Source organism: Gadus macrocephalus, chromosome 12 (genome assembly GCF_031168955.1).
Source record: "Gadus macrocephalus chromosome 12, ASM3116895v1".
NCBI lineage: Eukaryota > Metazoa > Chordata > Actinopteri > Gadiformes > Gadidae > Gadus > Gadus macrocephalus.
Window position 1 is genome coordinate 14,080,202 of NC_082393.1, and position 18,137 is coordinate 14,098,338.

At 43.9% G+C, this 18,137-nt stretch overlaps 1 protein-coding gene across 10 annotated transcripts in view; it reads right to left on the reverse strand.

The window, feature by feature from the left end:
• Nucleotides 1-4,610: 4,610 nt before the first annotated feature.
• LOC132468955 (microtubule-associated serine/threonine-protein kinase 3-like) overlaps nucleotides 4,611-18,137 on the reverse strand; it is a 197,963-nt gene continuing 184,436 nt past the window's right edge. For 9 of the 10 annotated variants that reach the window (XM_060066804.1, XM_060066806.1, XM_060066801.1 and 6 more), the window contains 2 exons: nucleotides 9,453-9,658; nucleotides 4,611-7,435 (listed from right to left, as the gene is read on the reverse strand). In XM_060066804.1, coding sequence (XP_059922787.1) covers nucleotides 5,808-7,435; nucleotides 9,453-9,658 — 1,834 coding nt within the window. In that variant the 3' untranslated portion in view covers nucleotides 4,611-5,807. The remainder of the gene's footprint in view (nucleotides 7,436-9,452; nucleotides 9,659-18,137) is intronic. The other variant, XM_060066802.1, reaches the window with a different exon arrangement.

An 18,137-nucleotide genomic window follows, 5' to 3' on the forward strand; every position in this document is an offset into this window, starting at 1 on the left:
TTGACCAGGCATACGGGGGCGTGGCAGGAGTGCCTCTACGTAGATGAGTTCCCGGAAATGTGAACAAGTGAATCGCAAACGTTGTCCCGAGTGTATAGCGCTCTGCACAGCCACCCCAGTCAGCAGGGAATACGTCCGAATGCATGTACGTCATTATTTGACACTTTAGTATGGTTAAACATGACTATCAATCATTATAACAACGTTTATAGGTCATAAAAGTCGAAAAAGCATAATAGGTCCCCTTTAAGGAAAGGAGGCATAAAGGTTAGGAGATTTGACTATTCTTAGAGGCCCCTGGTGACTCGTCGCATCGTAAGTTATAACAGGTATTTCTGACGTTTTTCATCCCAGAATGCATTCTGATGCATGGCAAACAAAGCCGCATGCCTCATCTGAAACTCGCCTTACCTAATGACATCAAAAAGTGCAAAAATGACGTCAAAAGTGCGACTAGTGCCTCTGTGAAATGCCGCAAGAAAGCTGGGAGGCTTCTAAGGCTCGTAAGGCTGGTGTCCGAGGCATCTGGATCACACCATAACTACCGCCGTTTTAGCGGGTGACTGAAGATACGTTAATCTAGTTCTAAAGCTCTTAACTAGCACATAGCCTATAATTACCCGGCCATATCTGTAACGTTGGTCTATCCTGGTCGATATTGAATTCAATGTTACCTGGTGTTTACCTTGTACGCTTCAGACTGCACCACCAGTGTCAAATCAATATCTTTTAAAATACTTGACGACTCCACCCCAGTGACCCTATTCACCCAATCCGAGGACTATATACTGTACCAGGGCAATGTGGATTGGTTACTCAATGGTGTGATAAAAACTAGACAGATAACATCCTTTTTGGAGAACCATCTACTCGTCAACTGTCCCCAGTGAAGATCCATAATTCAGAAATCAAGTCCCAACCTACAAATACCTGGGTGTCATGATAGACGAAAATCTATCACAGACCTCATAGAATTTACCTGCAAAAAGATACAACAGACATCTATTTCCTGCAGAGATTAAGATCCTTTGGACATATTATGAAAAGAGCACTTTTCCTGGGATTTGGCGTGTTGTTGTGGGTAGATGGTGGTGCTCCCACACGCATACAAACTTTGAAATAAGTCTGTGCATGATTTTTGAGTGAATACGGATTTCTGGAAGCAGCCCGCCTCCAGCTACCAAACGAGCGAGTCAGTTTCGGCGCCCCCTCCTACGTAGGAAGGGGGCACATTTGAATATTACCTCCCACTTCCCCACTCCCCTCCAATCAGAGCATCGCTAAGATTTTGTGGACCAGCGGACGAGCAGCTCCGGCGGGGGGAACTCGGCGCTAGCCCTGCAGCTAAGCTCCGGGAGTGCAATCCCTTTCTCTGGCGCCGAGCTCACCCCGCCGGAGCTGCCGCCGAAGGGAAGTCGGGAGGAGGTGACACATGGAGTAGAAAGGGATTATACTCCCGGAGCTGAGCTGCCGGACTGCCGCCGAGCTACCCCAGCCGGAGCTGCTCATCCGCTGGAGCTGCAACATAGCTTCGGCGCCAGTTCAGCTCCCGGAGTACACAGCCCGATCTGCCGGACTGCGGCCGGACGGCTTCAACGGCGGCCGGCAGCTCCGGCGCGGGGAGCTCGGAGGCAGTCCGGCAGCTCAGCTCCCGGAGTACAATCCTTTTTTTCTCCATGTCGCGGTTCATGGACTTCAGAGAGTCAATGCCAAAGTTCCTTGCCCCCAATTCTTCTCAACCGTGGCCGAGATATCCTCCACTACGAGTCTTTACTTGTGGAAGTACCAGAGACGTCATACACAGTCTTTATTATTCATAATATCATCCGAGGCGCACATAGCTTTTGGCCGTGATATTAGATAGATTACATAAATACCCGTATATAATATTATTATTGTTATATTATATAATATAGATATAGAGCTCCAGGAGTCAGCAAACGGCAACAATCCCTTCTCCTCCATGCTGTGGTTCAGTCTGACAGCTCATTGGTCAATGGGCAGCAGCTCATTTGCATCAAAGCTACAGACGCCAGGAACAGCGCATTCTGAAGGGACTGAAACAGAGGGGAATAGCGGTAGACGATATTATTTTTTTCCTAAAAGCTATTTCCAGCAAACAGCTTCACAAACATGTTTTCTGGAACTCAAATACTATGTTTGCTTGTTGGGAAAACACCATAATATGTCTCCTTTAACCAAATAATTTCTTTGTTCTTTACGTCAGTGAGAGTGTAATGCTTTATTGTTGTACAGCTTATCAGATTAGCCTTTCAGTCAAAGATAGGGCGAACTATATCAAATTTAAAATTCTAACACAAATGGTGTGCTACATCATCTGTAGCACACCTTCCAGTAAGGCCACAACAAGAGCATGCTCAGGCTGGCCAGATACATTTCCAGTGGTCTCCCACATCTCTTACACAGAGAATATCAGCTCCTGCCTTCTAACAGGCGCTTTAGACTTCCTTCTTTCAAACGCATTACATTTCGATACATCAATCTTTATGTTAAACCAACAACATTAAGATCTAGTGCAATATTTATTTCAGAAAATTTCTCAAAGTGATGACATTTTAGACTTATTTATGTAGCCTCTTTGTAAAATATGTGTGCTTTGTCTTCCGTTATGCTTGATACCGTCCTTTGCGACTTTTTCATTTTTGTCTATCGATGCTTTATGTCTCACATGTATCTACATGTTTGTCTATTGATGCACCATGTACCATGTCCTCTTTTTTTAAATGATCTGCCCAGGAATGCAAAAAGAATTAAAGCCCAAACTGACAAGTTGAATCGTAAACAAGAAAATCCCATCCTATAACATAATACACCAAAAAAAAAATCTGGCCTGCCCCTACCCGTTTACAATAATATATCAATAATCCCAAAACTTCCCGCCAGTTAGCTTAGAGTGGACAGAGCTTCATGAACAGCTTTATGGGCTCTATTGGAGTTTGAAACCAGAATCACTAGACTATCCTCTACCCAGTGGTCCTACATTTCCATTAGGTTTTTGTACACTATATATTGAACAGGACAAAACAGCATAGTGGAACAGTACAGATTGATTCACCATATAATAAGTACCACAGTACGGGGCGACTGGGCCACCATGCAGTCAAGTATTACAGCATTGTGCTCATCTCATGCAGCATGCACTGAACAGAACAGAACCACCGGGGAGACCCGGTCCACCTCTAGACCCTCAATGGCTCACTCTTTGAAGACAGTTAATAATTCTAGTTTTCTTCCGTTTATTTGAAGAGGGATGTCATCGTAGAGAGCGACAAGAGTATAAAAAGGGGGAGAGGGGGGAGGGTTGTATGTCCCATTGTTGACATTGTAAACAATTCAGTGTGTAAAGAGTAAACAGCTAGCAACATAGTTACATATCCCCTCCTCATGCTGCTGTGGATGAGCAGTGTGGATGTGTTCCTGCCAGTCTGCATGTCAACGCACTTTGCGCCGGCACGGACGATGAATACACGCAAATCATGACATTGTGACAAAATCATGACATCACAAAAGGAAAGGAACAGGGGGTCATAAGATCCGGCTTGACAGCTAGTAGAATGGCATGCCGTTGGCCACCCTAAACCAAGTTATAACATGCTTCTATCGTTCGGTGTTGTAGTGCATATTGAAGTCCCCGGCTGGACGATAGTTAGTCACCACACACACACACACACACACACACACACACACACACACACACACACACACACACACACACACACACACACACACACACACACACACACACACACACACACACACACACACTTTTTATGTACTTTATTTGATTCCACATTACAAGTTAATATCATTTTAGGAACCAAATGTGATGAATTATCCAACAACTATTTGACCAACAAACATCTTGTTATGGGAATGCATCAAAACACACACACACACACACACTAGGGCCCGACCGATATTGATTTTTGAGTGCCGATGCCGATTATTTTCAGAGAAAAATTACGATTACGATTTAATCGGCCGATTAAAAAAAAAATATATATATATATATATATAAAACGTAGTTTTTGATACCTTAAATATACTTTAAACACTTTTGACGAATATGTGAATTGAATGCAGAACCTTTGAGTGTTTTAGAATACATTTACAGTCAAAAATGAGTGTAATGTAAAATAAATAAATAACTCCCAATGTGCTGCGCTCGTGAGCAGTGACTAACACATGCGTGCTGAGCAGTATGGTCTCACCGTTAGAGTCTACAGTATAACAAATTAACATGGCCTGGGACCTAAAGAAAAACAGGCACAACATGCTCAAACAACGCGTCTTGTGTACATTGGTGAGGTGAGCACGCAGCTGCCTGAGCGAGCGTGCTTTCATGTTGTACGGTAAAATTCAATCTCCTCTTTTTTACTCCAGCTAAAGTTGTTAGTTAGCAAGGCGAGTAGGAGCGCAATCTGCAGGATACTAATCGCAATAACATTAAAAAAATAAAAAAAATAAAATAAAAATAATAATCGGTTGTAATCGGCGTCTTTTTGGCCGATGCCGATTATTTTCAAAAAGGCTATAATCGGCCGATTAAATCGGCAGGCCGATAAATCGGTCGGGCCCTAACACACACACACACACACACACACACACACACGCACACACACACACACACACACACACACACACACACACACACACACACACACACACACACACACACACACACAGTTCCATTTCCTGATGGAACCAATTAGTCCAAATTCACCACAACATGTAAACATCACTACACGGCAAATACGAGGAATAGGCATGTCACAGCAAGAGGAACTAGAATGAGTCTCTTTTGCATTAAGAAAGAGCCAAACCCACCACGTTTCCATATTACCCTTCTTCCCCTGCTTATGTTTCACAGCATGAGCACAGCTGTGAATTCAGCTGCTCTCGCTATCATCCAAAAATAATCATCCAGGCTACCCTCAGACATTTGAGGTGTTAGCTCATGCTATCGTTGCTGCACCAGTCTGTAGAAGGAGCGGTTATGTTAGCGATGACCTACACACCCTGCAGGCTACCTGGCAGCGAGTGTAGTGTGGATGCTAACAGCTAGTCTAATTTTGAATGGTTATCTGAGATGAGCATGGGACATGCCTTTTGTAAACAATAGTTGAGATACAAGGCCCCTACAGAACACCTCTAATGCCCCAGAGAAGATATGGCTTAAACAGCGAGACCACTGTTGGGCTCTCCTGCATGCTGGCACGTTAACAGTTTTTGATGGGACACGTCGTAGCCAAGGTGCACACCCCATCCTACCTCATGGTAATTTATTTTTAATTTAAGGCCATAATTCATAGCATCACTTCCTGGTAAAGCTTGTTTAATAACTGCCTGGAAGCCTAGAAATCTTTCAGTAAGGGGAAGAAAATATCCTTAGCAAAATATTCTCTGAAGAGCTTGAGCAAACTATTACTCCTGTGCCTTTTGGTCCCGAGACAACCATGACATATGAAACAAATTTGTTCTGTGACAGTTAAAAATAGACATTTATATAAAAATCCAGTCAAGGGACACAAAAACTAAAGAATTATGAAGACTGAACATGATTTAGGCTTGGCTAAATCATTGCAGTGACCATGACCCACTTCGTTCCGTTAATTATTCAACATAGCTTCTAAATTTAATAAATAAGACCCGGACAAGCCTGCAACATCTGCAGGAAAATTTTGACAGTTAAAAAAAACAAACAGTTTCAAATAAAACTTCAAATTTCCCCAACAACGAAAAAATAACAATTCTGGAAGTGAACAACAGCTGGGACTCCACCTCTCCTAAGGAAGATCTGAATGTAAACAGCATTGCGCTGCTAGCGGCTCGTCCTGGGGGCCTTCCCAGGCTGGGTGTTCAGCCTCTAAGGTCTGGGGGTCCCCAGGTCTCTCAGCAGGGGACTGGGGGTCTCCTGGTCTCTCAGCTTGGGGCCGGGGGTCCCCTGGTCTCTTAGCAGGACGGTGGGGGTCGGCTGGCCTCTCAGTAGGGCGGTGGGGGTCGGCTGACCTCTCAGCAGAGGGCTTTGGATCTGCTCGTCTCTCAGCAGGGCTGTCGGAGTCAGCAGGCCTCAGTTGGGAACTGGGGATCCAAAGGTCATTTAGCAGGGGGCATGGGGTTGGCTGGTCTCTCGGCAGGGAACTGGGAGTCTCGTGGTCTCTCAGCAGGGAGCTGGGGGTCAGCTGGTCTCTCCACAGGGAACTGGGGGTCGGCTTGTCTCTCAGCAGGGGGCTGGGGGTCACCTGGTCTCTCAGCAGGGGGTTGGGGGTCACCTGGTCGCTCAGCAGGGGGCTGGGGGTCACCTGGTCTCTCAGTAGTGGGCTTGGGGTCCCGAGGTCTCTCAGCAATGGGCTGGGGGTCTTCTGGTCTTTCAGCAGGAGGGTGGAGGTTTCCATTCGAAAGTGAGTGGTAATACCCGGACTGGGAGTCGCTTCCGGTCGCTGTGGTAATAAGAGGGAATTAGCCACCACTACCTGCTGCTGCTGTTCCTCCTCCTCTCCGTCGGAGCAGGGCTCCCACTCTTCCTGGTCCTCGCTCTCTGTTGAACCCTGCACAGCGATCTGGGGAACCAGGGTGAACCGCCTCAAAAGTGGAGGCGCCTCCTGCTCCACCTCTTCGCTGGATTGAAGCTGGTAGGTGCCCCGGGCAGGCCTCGGCTGGGTATGGGGGTCTGAGGATGGTTTGAGGAGTAGGGGAGTGGAGGAGGAAGAGGGGCCGGTCACCATGACCCGGGGGCTGCTCTTCTCGTCGGGCTCGTCAAAGCTCACCTCCTGCACTGCCTCCTGCTTCTTGAAGGAGTCGCGACGCTCCGACAGGTTGAGCTTCCTCATTACCACCAGCCTCTCCGAGCGTTGCATGCCGCCCAGGTACCCTCCACCAAGGCGCCCGTGATCACCCAGGGAGTGGAGGCCGCCGCTTAACCCCCCGTCGGCCTCCGCGTCGCCCAGCAGGTCCACCTCGCCGTAGAGCGGCACCTCAAGCGTGTGCCGCCGCGGCGCAAACTGCTTCTTGTCACAGTGGTAGCCACCCGACAGCTTCTCGGCCGACTGCACCCTCTTGAGGAGCGGCGAGCGGGGGTGATCGGTGCAGCGTGGGCGCACCATGTGCCGCACGATGGTGGGCGGCGAGAGGTTTGTGCCGTGGTATGCCTGCAGGGTCTTTGCCAGACCCGGAAGTGGGGAGGGTGAGCGCTGAGGGGAGAGGGGCTGGGGGCAGCAGGAGGAGGCGGGGGAGGAGGAGGTGCACGCGAGTGGTGAAGGTGGGATGCTGCTGGTGGACTTGCGGCGGCCCACCTTGGTGTAGCGCTGGGTGCTTAGCTTGGAGCCCAGGCCGTGCAAGGAGCTGGGCCGGATGTGGGTGGAGGAGGAGCTGGGGGAGTTGGGGCAGGGAGACATGCTCTGTGGGGGGTTGGAGTCTGGAGGGGCAGAGAGGGGAACATACCACTTTAATACAGCAGACGATAAGGCTGCTTTAATATAGAGATAGACCTGGACACTAGGGCCTCTTTAATACAGAGTAACACCTGCAGTCGGTTGCACCAGCAGAACGTAAAGCCGATCATAAGTTCGGGTGTAAAGTCCGCCTTAACCCTACGCTCGACATAGCTAGTATCAAACTAAAAGGTGTTCTAAATTTTGGTTGCACCACCATAACTTAAGTTGTAATGTTACTAGTAGTGCGTAAATTGTACCAGTGTCGCTTTTATTGACGTTTAGATAATTTCAAGCCAATCTTTGACGGCCAACCATGCAAACAAGAAGTACTGGCAAGTTTCCACCTTATCCGAGTGAAGACGCGTTAGCAGTAGCACCCAAATGAGAGGGCAAACAAAACAGTTTCAGTCATTTATTCTCAAAAATTTACTTGGACGGTATAGGCGTGAGGTTAAGCTATTTGATGGCGGATTTTATAATAAATAAATAAATATGCTTTGTATGCTATTCGTTGTGTGTGTCGTGAGTTTTTGTCTGAGTTAACCTCTACCTGGCTATGCATTGTATGGAATAGCTCTAGAAATGTTGGTTTGTACGTGGGCTCGAGTTGTTTTTATTTGGACCGAGTCACCAACTAGGTTTTGAGAAGACCCGGTGGCAAAATATCTCAGAGCCAAACACACTTGCATCGCTAGACTTAGAGCCGAATTTCGGTTTGTGTTGTGCTGCAGGTCGCTGTCAAGAAGGCCGGTTATTCTCAGTAACTCCGCCCGGCAAAACCGAAATTACGCATATAAATCAACATCATCATACTGAAGAAATGGATCGATACGGTCACCGACAATCCATTCCCGGCACAAATCGTGTTGAAACTCCTCTTCCCATTGCTCAAAACGAATAGCCATCACTTGTGTTGAAATCTTTTAACGTATTTAACGGTCTTTATCGTTAGAATGGAACTTACACCAGCTAGAGTGGAGGTGTAAAATATAAGTTGTAACTTAGCGTTACGTTGAAACTATCTGCTTGGTGCAACTGCTATTTTTTTAGTAGAGTGTAAAGTCGAACGTTTGGGCGATTTACGTTCAACGTAGCCTGAGTGGGACCTTACGTTCTGCTGGTGCAGCCAGCTGCTGGACACTAGGGCCTCTTTAATCCAAGATTCATACTGGATTTTGATGAACCAAACAAAAACAAATAAAGTTGCAAGCAACCATGACCGTATGACTATGAGTATGGTGGGGGCCTAATGAATACATGATGCTAAACATTATTTGGTGTAATGCCATGTCTCACAGAATAGTTGGTTGAGGTTGGACTTCAACCAGCGAATCCATGGTAATGAATCCGACGCAATACTACTACACTACATGGACATGTAGACTGCCAATGGCAGATTAGACTATATTTTGAGGAACATAAATCTTCCGTACGTGGAGGTATGGTGAACTTGGTCGGTATGGTAATATGGCACATGACAATCACCTTACATGTTCCTAATGCATATTGTTTCAAAATCCAGTATCAAACAGACGTTCAGAAAGGCAACTTCAAACAAATGCATCAAATTCGACAGCCGAGCCTACGTGTTTTTGACACAATGTCAGAGCTGTTTAAACATCAGAGATGTTGTAACCGTATGGGTTGCGATTTGAACGTTTTTCATCATGACAAATGGTGCAAGTATAACAAGTTTAATGCATATTGCACCTTCCTACTGGTAATGGAAGCCTGAACTTCCAGGCCTTGTTATAGCGCCATCCAGGAGTTATTCTGGCAGAGCTTTTGATTATCTTACTCATTTGACAAGCCTGCCACTTTTTATAACTTTTGGAACCAAAAAGTCAGGTTAAAAATTATTAAAAAAAATACTAACAAACAAATTAGGGGTCCTAAGTTTTCCGTAGGACCCCTAATTTCAGAAAAGTATACACACATCACCATTTTCAATACTGCGCAATATCTCCATATCAAAAGATGGGGCCCTGCCTTGCTCACCTGTGACCTGGTGGTCAGGGGTGGGGCTCCGGCAGGGAGAGGCGGGGCTTCGGCAGGGTGTGGCCGGGCCGGGGGAGAGGCTGTGGGTGGGAGAGCCAGGCAGACTCTCGCTGGAGGACACGGAGTGGTGTAGGCCGGAGGAGAAGCTGCGGCTGCTGTGCATCACGGTGCTCTGCTTGGAGAGCTTCCTCAGGATGGTGCGACGCCTGAGGAGGAGGAGGAGGGAAGGTTAGGGTTCTGTGTTTGATCCCAATGGTCCACAGTCTAGCTGAAGGCATCTTTGAGATAGATTGCCCTAACCCCTTAGGGCTTATTAAACATTCATACAAAATCATTGGCTAAAAGCGACCAGAAGAACAATAATAATAGCAAATATAGTTGAAAGCAACCATGATGGGGACTTACTGTATGACGAGTATGGTGGAGGCCTAATGAATACATGATGGTAAACAATTATTTGATGTCATGCCATGTCTAACAGAAGACCCCATGTTCATGAGTCCAACATAATCCCGCAACACTTCATGGACTGCCAAGGGTAGATCTGAGTATATATTTTTTAAATAGAAGTCTTCCGTGCATGGATGTGTGGTGTGCTTGGTAGGAATGGTTATGTTGCATTAGTATGCCTTAAAAACTTGTTAACCGGAAGATAACATATTAAAACAATCACCGACCATGTTTCTAAAGCATACACTGTCAAAACCCACTGACAAAACAGACATTTGCGTTAACTAGTTTTGAATGGGTCCCGGAGTGTAAAAGAAAAAACATTTAGATCAGCTCACCAACAAGAGCAGGCTCTTTCAGCTCCAAAACGGCTCTTCATATTACCACTTATACCTTTTATAATTCAGCCAAATGTAGCCCGTTTTGACTTATGATACCTATGAGTAGGCCTATATATCACTTCAATTATTCAATACATCCTTTTGTATGTAATCTTTAAATTACACTCCTCCTGCCATCTAGGCCACAATTATTTAACACATTTTATTATTTATATTATTATTTTATTTTAGATTAGTTTGTACCTTTAACCCAAGAAGTTAAAGGTGCCGTGAACTGAGCCCTCTTGGATGCCGGGCTGAAAGAACTTTTGTTCCACTACGACTCCTTTCAGCTGCCCACCCCTCCTTCCCCTGCAAAAAATAATAAAATAAAACGGCTAATAAAACGCTTGAGGTGGCGTTTTGAAAAGAGTAAACGTATATTTTATTAGTACATGGTATAAAGATAATTATGAACCGTTGATTGATATCCAAATTTTTTTTGCAGAGACTTATTCCTGTTCCCCACTTGTATTGGAGTGAACGGAGTTATCTACTTCTTGGCCCCATGAATTGAGCGACCTGTCCACAGCCGCTAAAACAACTGCAATACCAGGCTTGGCCGCTGAGCACTGGTGGATTGCCGAAGTATATACTGCTCCGGGGGGCCTGGTTGCATCATGGACCTTAAAGAAAGGACAGCGAACTAAAACATGGCCGCCCATTCATTCCTATGAAAACTGCTCAATGGCGCAGGGCAACATCAAGGAGAGATTTGCTTCCACATCATGGGCGCCTAGCCCAGGGTTCCTACAGGTTTCTTCAAGTCAAATTCAAGTCTTTTTAAGACCCTTTTAAGACCACTTATATAAAAACGTAATACCTATTTCACGGCCTATTTCACAGACCTACCGACAAAGTTTGTTCAAAATTTGCTAATTTATTTCTCAAACAAATGTGAAAATGTGGACTGTGTAAAGCATTATGGAAGAATGATGTAACATTGCATAAAATTGGTCGCTCGATAACGTAAACAAACGTTAAAAAATAAAAAGTCAGTCAAACTTTCTTGCCTTCTGCTAAGATTTTCTTTAGATTTTTCGCGCTTCTGCTTGGCTTGTTGTTTGCGGTCTGTGTGTGCGTGTTGTAGCAACTAGTGCTGTAGCAAAGTGACGTGTGGGACCCAGGGACATATATGGGACCCGGGGAAGCGTTGCATTCTCAATTATTGGTTCCGGTGTTTTGACTCTAGAGGCCACGGTTATAAGTAGCAGGGTATTTATAGAAACTAATATTTCCCCCCCTTGTCGTTTACATCAAAATGCATTAATACGCCATCGAGCACCATTATAACTATGCCAAACCTATGGGCGGCAGTGTAGGGAGAAGGATAAAGCCATGCAAGCCAATCAGAATCCTCAGAATCAACAACGACGAATAACACAAGCGTCTTCCTGTAACAAACAAACTGTAAACATAGGGCGCTCATATCATAGATATATATTAACTACGACGGCGTCTAGAACGTCACCATAGGCTGCCATCTTACCACAGTAGAGCTTTCTGGTGGAATCTGTTGCAGCGGACGTAAATCATTGATCTGCACAAACGCTAATACTGTTATCTCGCTGAAATCTTGACGGATTTACAAACGGTTTGGTTTCTTACAAACGTTAACGCGTTTATAATTCTGGATGCTTGAACATGTTTAAATTGCAGCTTTTGTCTTCGAAAAACGACTTAATCGTGCAGCTTAGTTGTGTATCACGGGTAGGCTACTAGCTACCCAGTAATTTTACATTGAATTGCCCAAAGAAGGGACGGTTTTGCTGCCTCTGACAGGACACTGCTCTGCAGTGACCACTTCAGGAGTGAGGACTTTGACAAGATGTGGGGGCATTCACACTTTTTACAGCATCATGCCTTCAGTGTGCATATTTTATGTAGTTCTCTGCAAACCTATGGTAGCATCATGCCTTCAGTGTGCATATTGTAAATAGTTCTCTGCAAACCTATGGTGGCGTCATGCCTTCAGTGTGCATAGTTCTCTGCAAACCTATGTTGGCATCATGCCTTCAGTGTCTCTTGAACAGCCACAAAGGTTGCACAAATTATATTCATATTTTATCGTATTTGTCTAAATGCATACTTGACTGTAGATAGATTTGAGTGAAGTTACCAACACAATAGATTGCTGAGTTTTAGTAGCCGATATATTGATTTGACATAAATAACATGAATACCTTGTGCATGCGTATATTTAGTGCACCTATCTGTTCTGTTCAATGTTCATTTCATATGAAAACACATGGTTATAATTAAATAAATACATCTCTGTTCTGGACACCGTGTGGTTTTATGTTCGTTAAATCCCCTAGTGGCGTTCGATGATAGTGCAGCCTGCTGTAAACAGGAAGTAGCCATTTTGAAGTGTCAGTCTACATGCGGCAGTCAAGCGACGACTCCCAGCTCCACATTCTTGTGCCATCATTCGATCTGATAGCTGTTTCACGCATTGTCTGTAAGTTGTAAGTTAAGTTGGAAGTATATTGACCTAGAAAAACCCTTTATTTCCAGCTTTTAGCGAGAATTATGTTAATTTCTCTAAACGTTTATTTTGTACATCTACATGCTATGTTATACCTCATGCTTACCCGTTAGCATCATTAGGCTTTTTGCTAGCCTCTTAATTCATGTTCATTTGTTAGCATGTTCACTTGTTATTAGCATAGACTCCATTTTGTGTCCTTTTTATACTTCTTCGGAACTGTAATGCCAACATTTATTTTTATTCTTGTGTTACAGTTTTACAATCTACGAGCTTCACTAAAAACTCTCAATACAGAATCCCGTTCTCCTTGAGTTATTGAAGTTCATGTTTAACTGACTGGATAGCTGGATGTTCATCTAGTGAGAACAGTACAATCTCTGTACAGGGTGGGGATTTCAACATGCAGCCTTTCTTGACGTATATTTGTAAAGGGAAATCTTGTACCTATTTTAGAACATTATTCAATTTTTCTTAGAACGTAACAATTATTCATACGTATGTAATGTCATACCTACATCTCTGACGTTTATAACAAACCAAACCGTTTAAAAATCGGTTGAAAATTGAGCAAGTTATGGTTATTTAAAAAGTACATGTACCTCTACCAATACAATGTTATGGGGTGAGCAGCTTACTGTGGTAAGATGGCCGCCAGTGGTGACGTTCGACTCCATTGGCCAGCAGCGCGGACGAGGCATCTCGTTAATATATATATCTATGGCTCATATGACGTTAAGCCTTTCCTGGCGCATAATGTGACGCTTCAGAAGCTAAAACCCTGTTTCTCCCCGTTTTCGTGTAAATGAGAGGCCAAACCGCGTGGAAATATTTGCGGTTTCCCTTCGTGTAAACGGGGCCTCTGTGTTGGGAGCGCTGGAAATAAAGTGGATCGCCCCGTTCAGTGAATGGAGTTAACCGATTCTTCTTTTATATTAGAGCTGTCAAGCGATTAAAATATTTAATCGTGATTAATCGCATTAATGTCATAGTTAACACATGATTAATCGCGATTAATCGCAAATTATTTTTCTATGCTAAATATCCCTTGATTTTTTTGTCCCATAATTCTTCTCATTTTAATTCTCTTATCAACATGGTGAAGTGTATCGGCTTGCCTTGTGCAAATGATTTTCTATTGATAACAACATTGGCATATACTGATCAAAACAGGACGATGCAAAAAAATAGCCTATAGTGCAATTAAACGACTGCTTTGAACAAATATCATTTGAACATAGCAGTCAGGCTACTGCTTCTTTGTTTTGAGCCCAAAAAAAAAAAAAAGATAAAATAATTGCGTTAATCGCGCGATAATTTTTTTAACAACGTTAAATTTGGTTTGCGTTAACGCCGTTAATAACGCGTTTAACTGACAGCTCTATTTTATATATAACCCAAGTATAGGCAACAATAATTTGTACATTAGATTATTATTCATAGATTAGAAAACAAAAGGAGATCGTTAATACTTGGGAATAACATGGGAATGAATGAAACGCGCATGCGCATTTAAAAGACAGCGTTTACAGGAAGTGCGTCATTATTGTGCATCTCGGACCCGTCCCCGAGTTGATCTGGCAGCCGAGCCGCGCAACTCATTTAGGCTACGTTATTTAATCAGAATAATAGTGGTTGACGAAATGAAACTTTTGAGGAGAATGCGATACGGAGATGTTATACTGCAGATTTTTTAAGACACAGATATCAAAATTCAAGACTTTTTCAAGTCTTTTTACGGTATTATTTCAAAATTCATAAATTCAATGCTTTTAAGACTTTTTAAGACCCCGCGGGAACCCTGCTAGCCACTCCCTAGCGCATGACTTGCCGGATTCAGAAATATTCTCGTTAACTAGCATTGTTAGCATTGTAGCATCATAAGCGAGAGGTCTGAGCGAGCACAGTCGCATTGTTTACCGACCTTTGAAGTATAAATTAATCTCTCCGATGTTTCTCTATATGTGATCTTTAAATTACACTCCTTCTGCCATCTGGACAACAATTATTATTCAAAAATTATTATGCCGGGCCGAAACAACATTTGTTTCACTACGACTCCTTTCAGCTGCCAACCCCTCCTTCTCCTGCAAAAAATACATAAATAAAATAAAACGCTTGAGGTGGCGTTTTGAAAAAAGAAAACTTACATTTTATTAGTACATGATATAAAGATAATTACGAGCCTTTGATTGATATTCACAATTATTTTGCGGAGATACATTCCTGTTCCCCACTTGTATTGGAGTGAACGGGGACATCTACTTCTGGGACTCAAGAAGATTGTGGAAGTATGCACTGCTCCTGGGGGCCTGGGTTGCATGCATACACCTGTCAGTCAGTCACTGCACACACGCAAGGAGCACCCGTAGCGCGGAGATCTTCATATCATTCTGACTAGTCAAACTCTATATAAAATATTTAAAACATCTCGCAGTCGGCAGCCGACTCCCATCGTTCACTTAAAAGAGCCGACTCTTTGAACCGGCCCGTTCACGACCGACCCATCACTACATCTGATGTCAGACTTTTATTTTGACGGACAAGCGTGAAAGACGTACAGTAGGCTAGCCATTGCCATGGTAACTGGCTGGCTGTCTGGGCAGTAATGATGGATTCAATGATTATTTTCCTTGATTCAGTTTGCGTCGATCAGTTCGCCAAGAAGAGTCGTTCAGAATCGTTTGTTTGTTCGTTCGTTCAGTCGAGTTTCCGGTAGCAGTGAATCGAATCATGGAATGCACGTTCTCAGCTGAGTCAGTCAGACTCTGCTCCTCCCTCGTTCTCATTCTCAAACGATCATGGAAGTCCAAACACAGCGGGATGGGGGGTGTAGTGGATTATTGGATGTTTAACATATCAGCAAGATAATAGACTTAATAGGCTGATCTCATTTTTTACTGTGTTTTATTAGTGTAATTGAAATGTGTTATTTAGGGATGTTCTAAGTATTCAGAGGTATTTTGAAACCTGTGTAAGTTTTATTTGAAAGGGTTGACTCTTGGTGATCATAAGGGTGTAAATAAGAAAGGTGTTTGTGATAATTTTAATCTTTTCCACATTTTATTTTAAGAGAGAAAAACAGCTTTGAAAATTCTCTTACCTTTGAAATATATACAGTATATCTTGTTTCCATGTGTCATTTCTGGTGCAGACAGTTACCATATCTCTCCTTAACCGACCATAGAATCTTCTGGTAGTCTAGCCCATATATTGATTATTGATTGTAAACTAGTAGCAGTGTTCATTAAAAGACACCAGGTACCGGTTACACACACATGGCGAACTCCAATTGGAGTGTGATGGCTGAATGATGCCGTGCTTTAACATGTAAACCACTTCCTCTTCAGCTAAATTACATTTCTCAGGACTCATCCTATATGGATGTTGAGGAGGTTGAGCGTCACTTACGTCAACGTTTTCATTTTCTCTTGAGTTGCCACAAGATTATCCTTGGCTAGCGCACAGGCTCTTTGAAGTCTCTCTTTGAAATTCAGGACGTAATCCAACAGATTGACATGAGTATCTTTGTTAGTCCACTGCTCACTCAGCAGGGCCAACGCTCCTTTTACCTGGTGTCCAAAAACCAGCTCAAAAGGGCTGAAGCCAAGAGACTCTTGAATTGACTCCCTAGCCGCAAACAACAACAAATGAACTCCTTCATCCCAGTCCTTCTTATTCTCATAGCAGTACGTCCTAATCATGGTTTTGAGAGTGGCGCGGAATTTTTCCAACGACCCTTGACTCTCAGGATGATAGGCACTTGAAGTGATCTGTCTAATTCCTAGCTGATAAACAACCTGCTGAAACATTCCGGAGGTGAAATTACTACCCTGATCAGATTGGATCTCCTTAGGCAGATCAAAAACGAAGTGAAAATCTTAATCAAGGCCCTAGAAATAGTAACTGCTTTGATATTTCTAAGTGGAATTGCTTCAGGGAACCTCGTTGAGGCACACATGATAGTCAGCATGTACTCATTTCCAGTTCTCGTCCTGGGTAAAGGTCCTACACAATCCACAATAACCCTGGAGAAAGGTTCACCAAAGGCTGGGATAGGTTTCAATGGTGCTACAGGAGGGTCTAACTGGTGTTTACCCACCACTTGACAAGTGTGGCATGTGCGACAGAAGGTTGCAACATCTTTGCGCAAACCTGGCCAAAAGAATTGCTTCATTATCTTGTTAACACCAAGATGTATGTCCTTCCTGTAAACTTTAGGTACGACAACCTGATTGACGACTGCCCAATCTCCACTGGCAGGAATATCAGGCGGACGCCATTTCCGCATCAAAACCCCATCTTTAAAGTTAATAACCAACTGGTACTTTGACAATTTCGTCATCTGGGAGAGCTTTTTCTCTCAATTCAGCAATCTCGGGATCACTGCTTTGCTCAGTGATCAACTGCTTTCTTGACAAAGATAAATCATCAGACACTTGTAAATCGTTCCCAGCGTCTTGTGGTGACTTACTACTGTACTTCTCAAAGACTGTACTAAGAAAAGTATCTGACAACTCATCAAAACCTGAACTCTTACTAGAGCCACTATCTGACCACTGCTCTGAATGATCATGGTCTTGATTTAACAAAGTGCTAGATTGCACAGAGTCCTCCTCTTCTTTTGCCTTTTTGGCCATAGCTCGAGTCACTGCACATGAAGGGAAAATCTCAATGTCTAAATTAGACTCATCTTCAGTGCTCAGCTTAGAGGTTAACTGAACCGAGGGGACGACTTTCCCACCAGCTAGGTCGTTGCCGAGTAAAAGAGAAATACCTTTGATAGGGAGGCTGGACATAAGCCCCACTTTAACTTGTCCTGTTACTAAGACTGACTTCAGAAACACAGAGTGCAGAGGTACAGTCACAATCCTCCCCTCAATACCCTGAACAAGAATGAAGTCACCCATTTCAGTGTCTTCATTTCCACAGGAGGGCAATGCGTCTCTTAACAAAAGCGACTGGGAAGCCCCAGTATCGCGGAGAATTCGAATGGGTTGAGGAGCAGAATTTTCACTTGGAGAAACAAATCCCTCAGACACGAAACGAAGGAGCTCTTCCCTCAGAAGATCAGACGACTCAGTTCTTTTAGCATTGTAAGGACAAAATGATTCCATTGAACCACACTCAATAGGCATTTCTGTCAAAGAATTCACCAAAGCGTTAGGCGAGGCCTCTTAGAGAGCTAGGCAAGAGTTAGGCACTCAGACAAAACATGACCTGGTTTCTCACCTCTTTATTATGAGCAAATTCAACATATGTCTGGTTATCAGCCTTTCTGAGACCACGAAATGTCTGCCTATATGCCTCTGTATGTTGGATCCTCTCCCTTCCAGGGTTCTTAAGGAACTTCTTCCCACGGTGGGG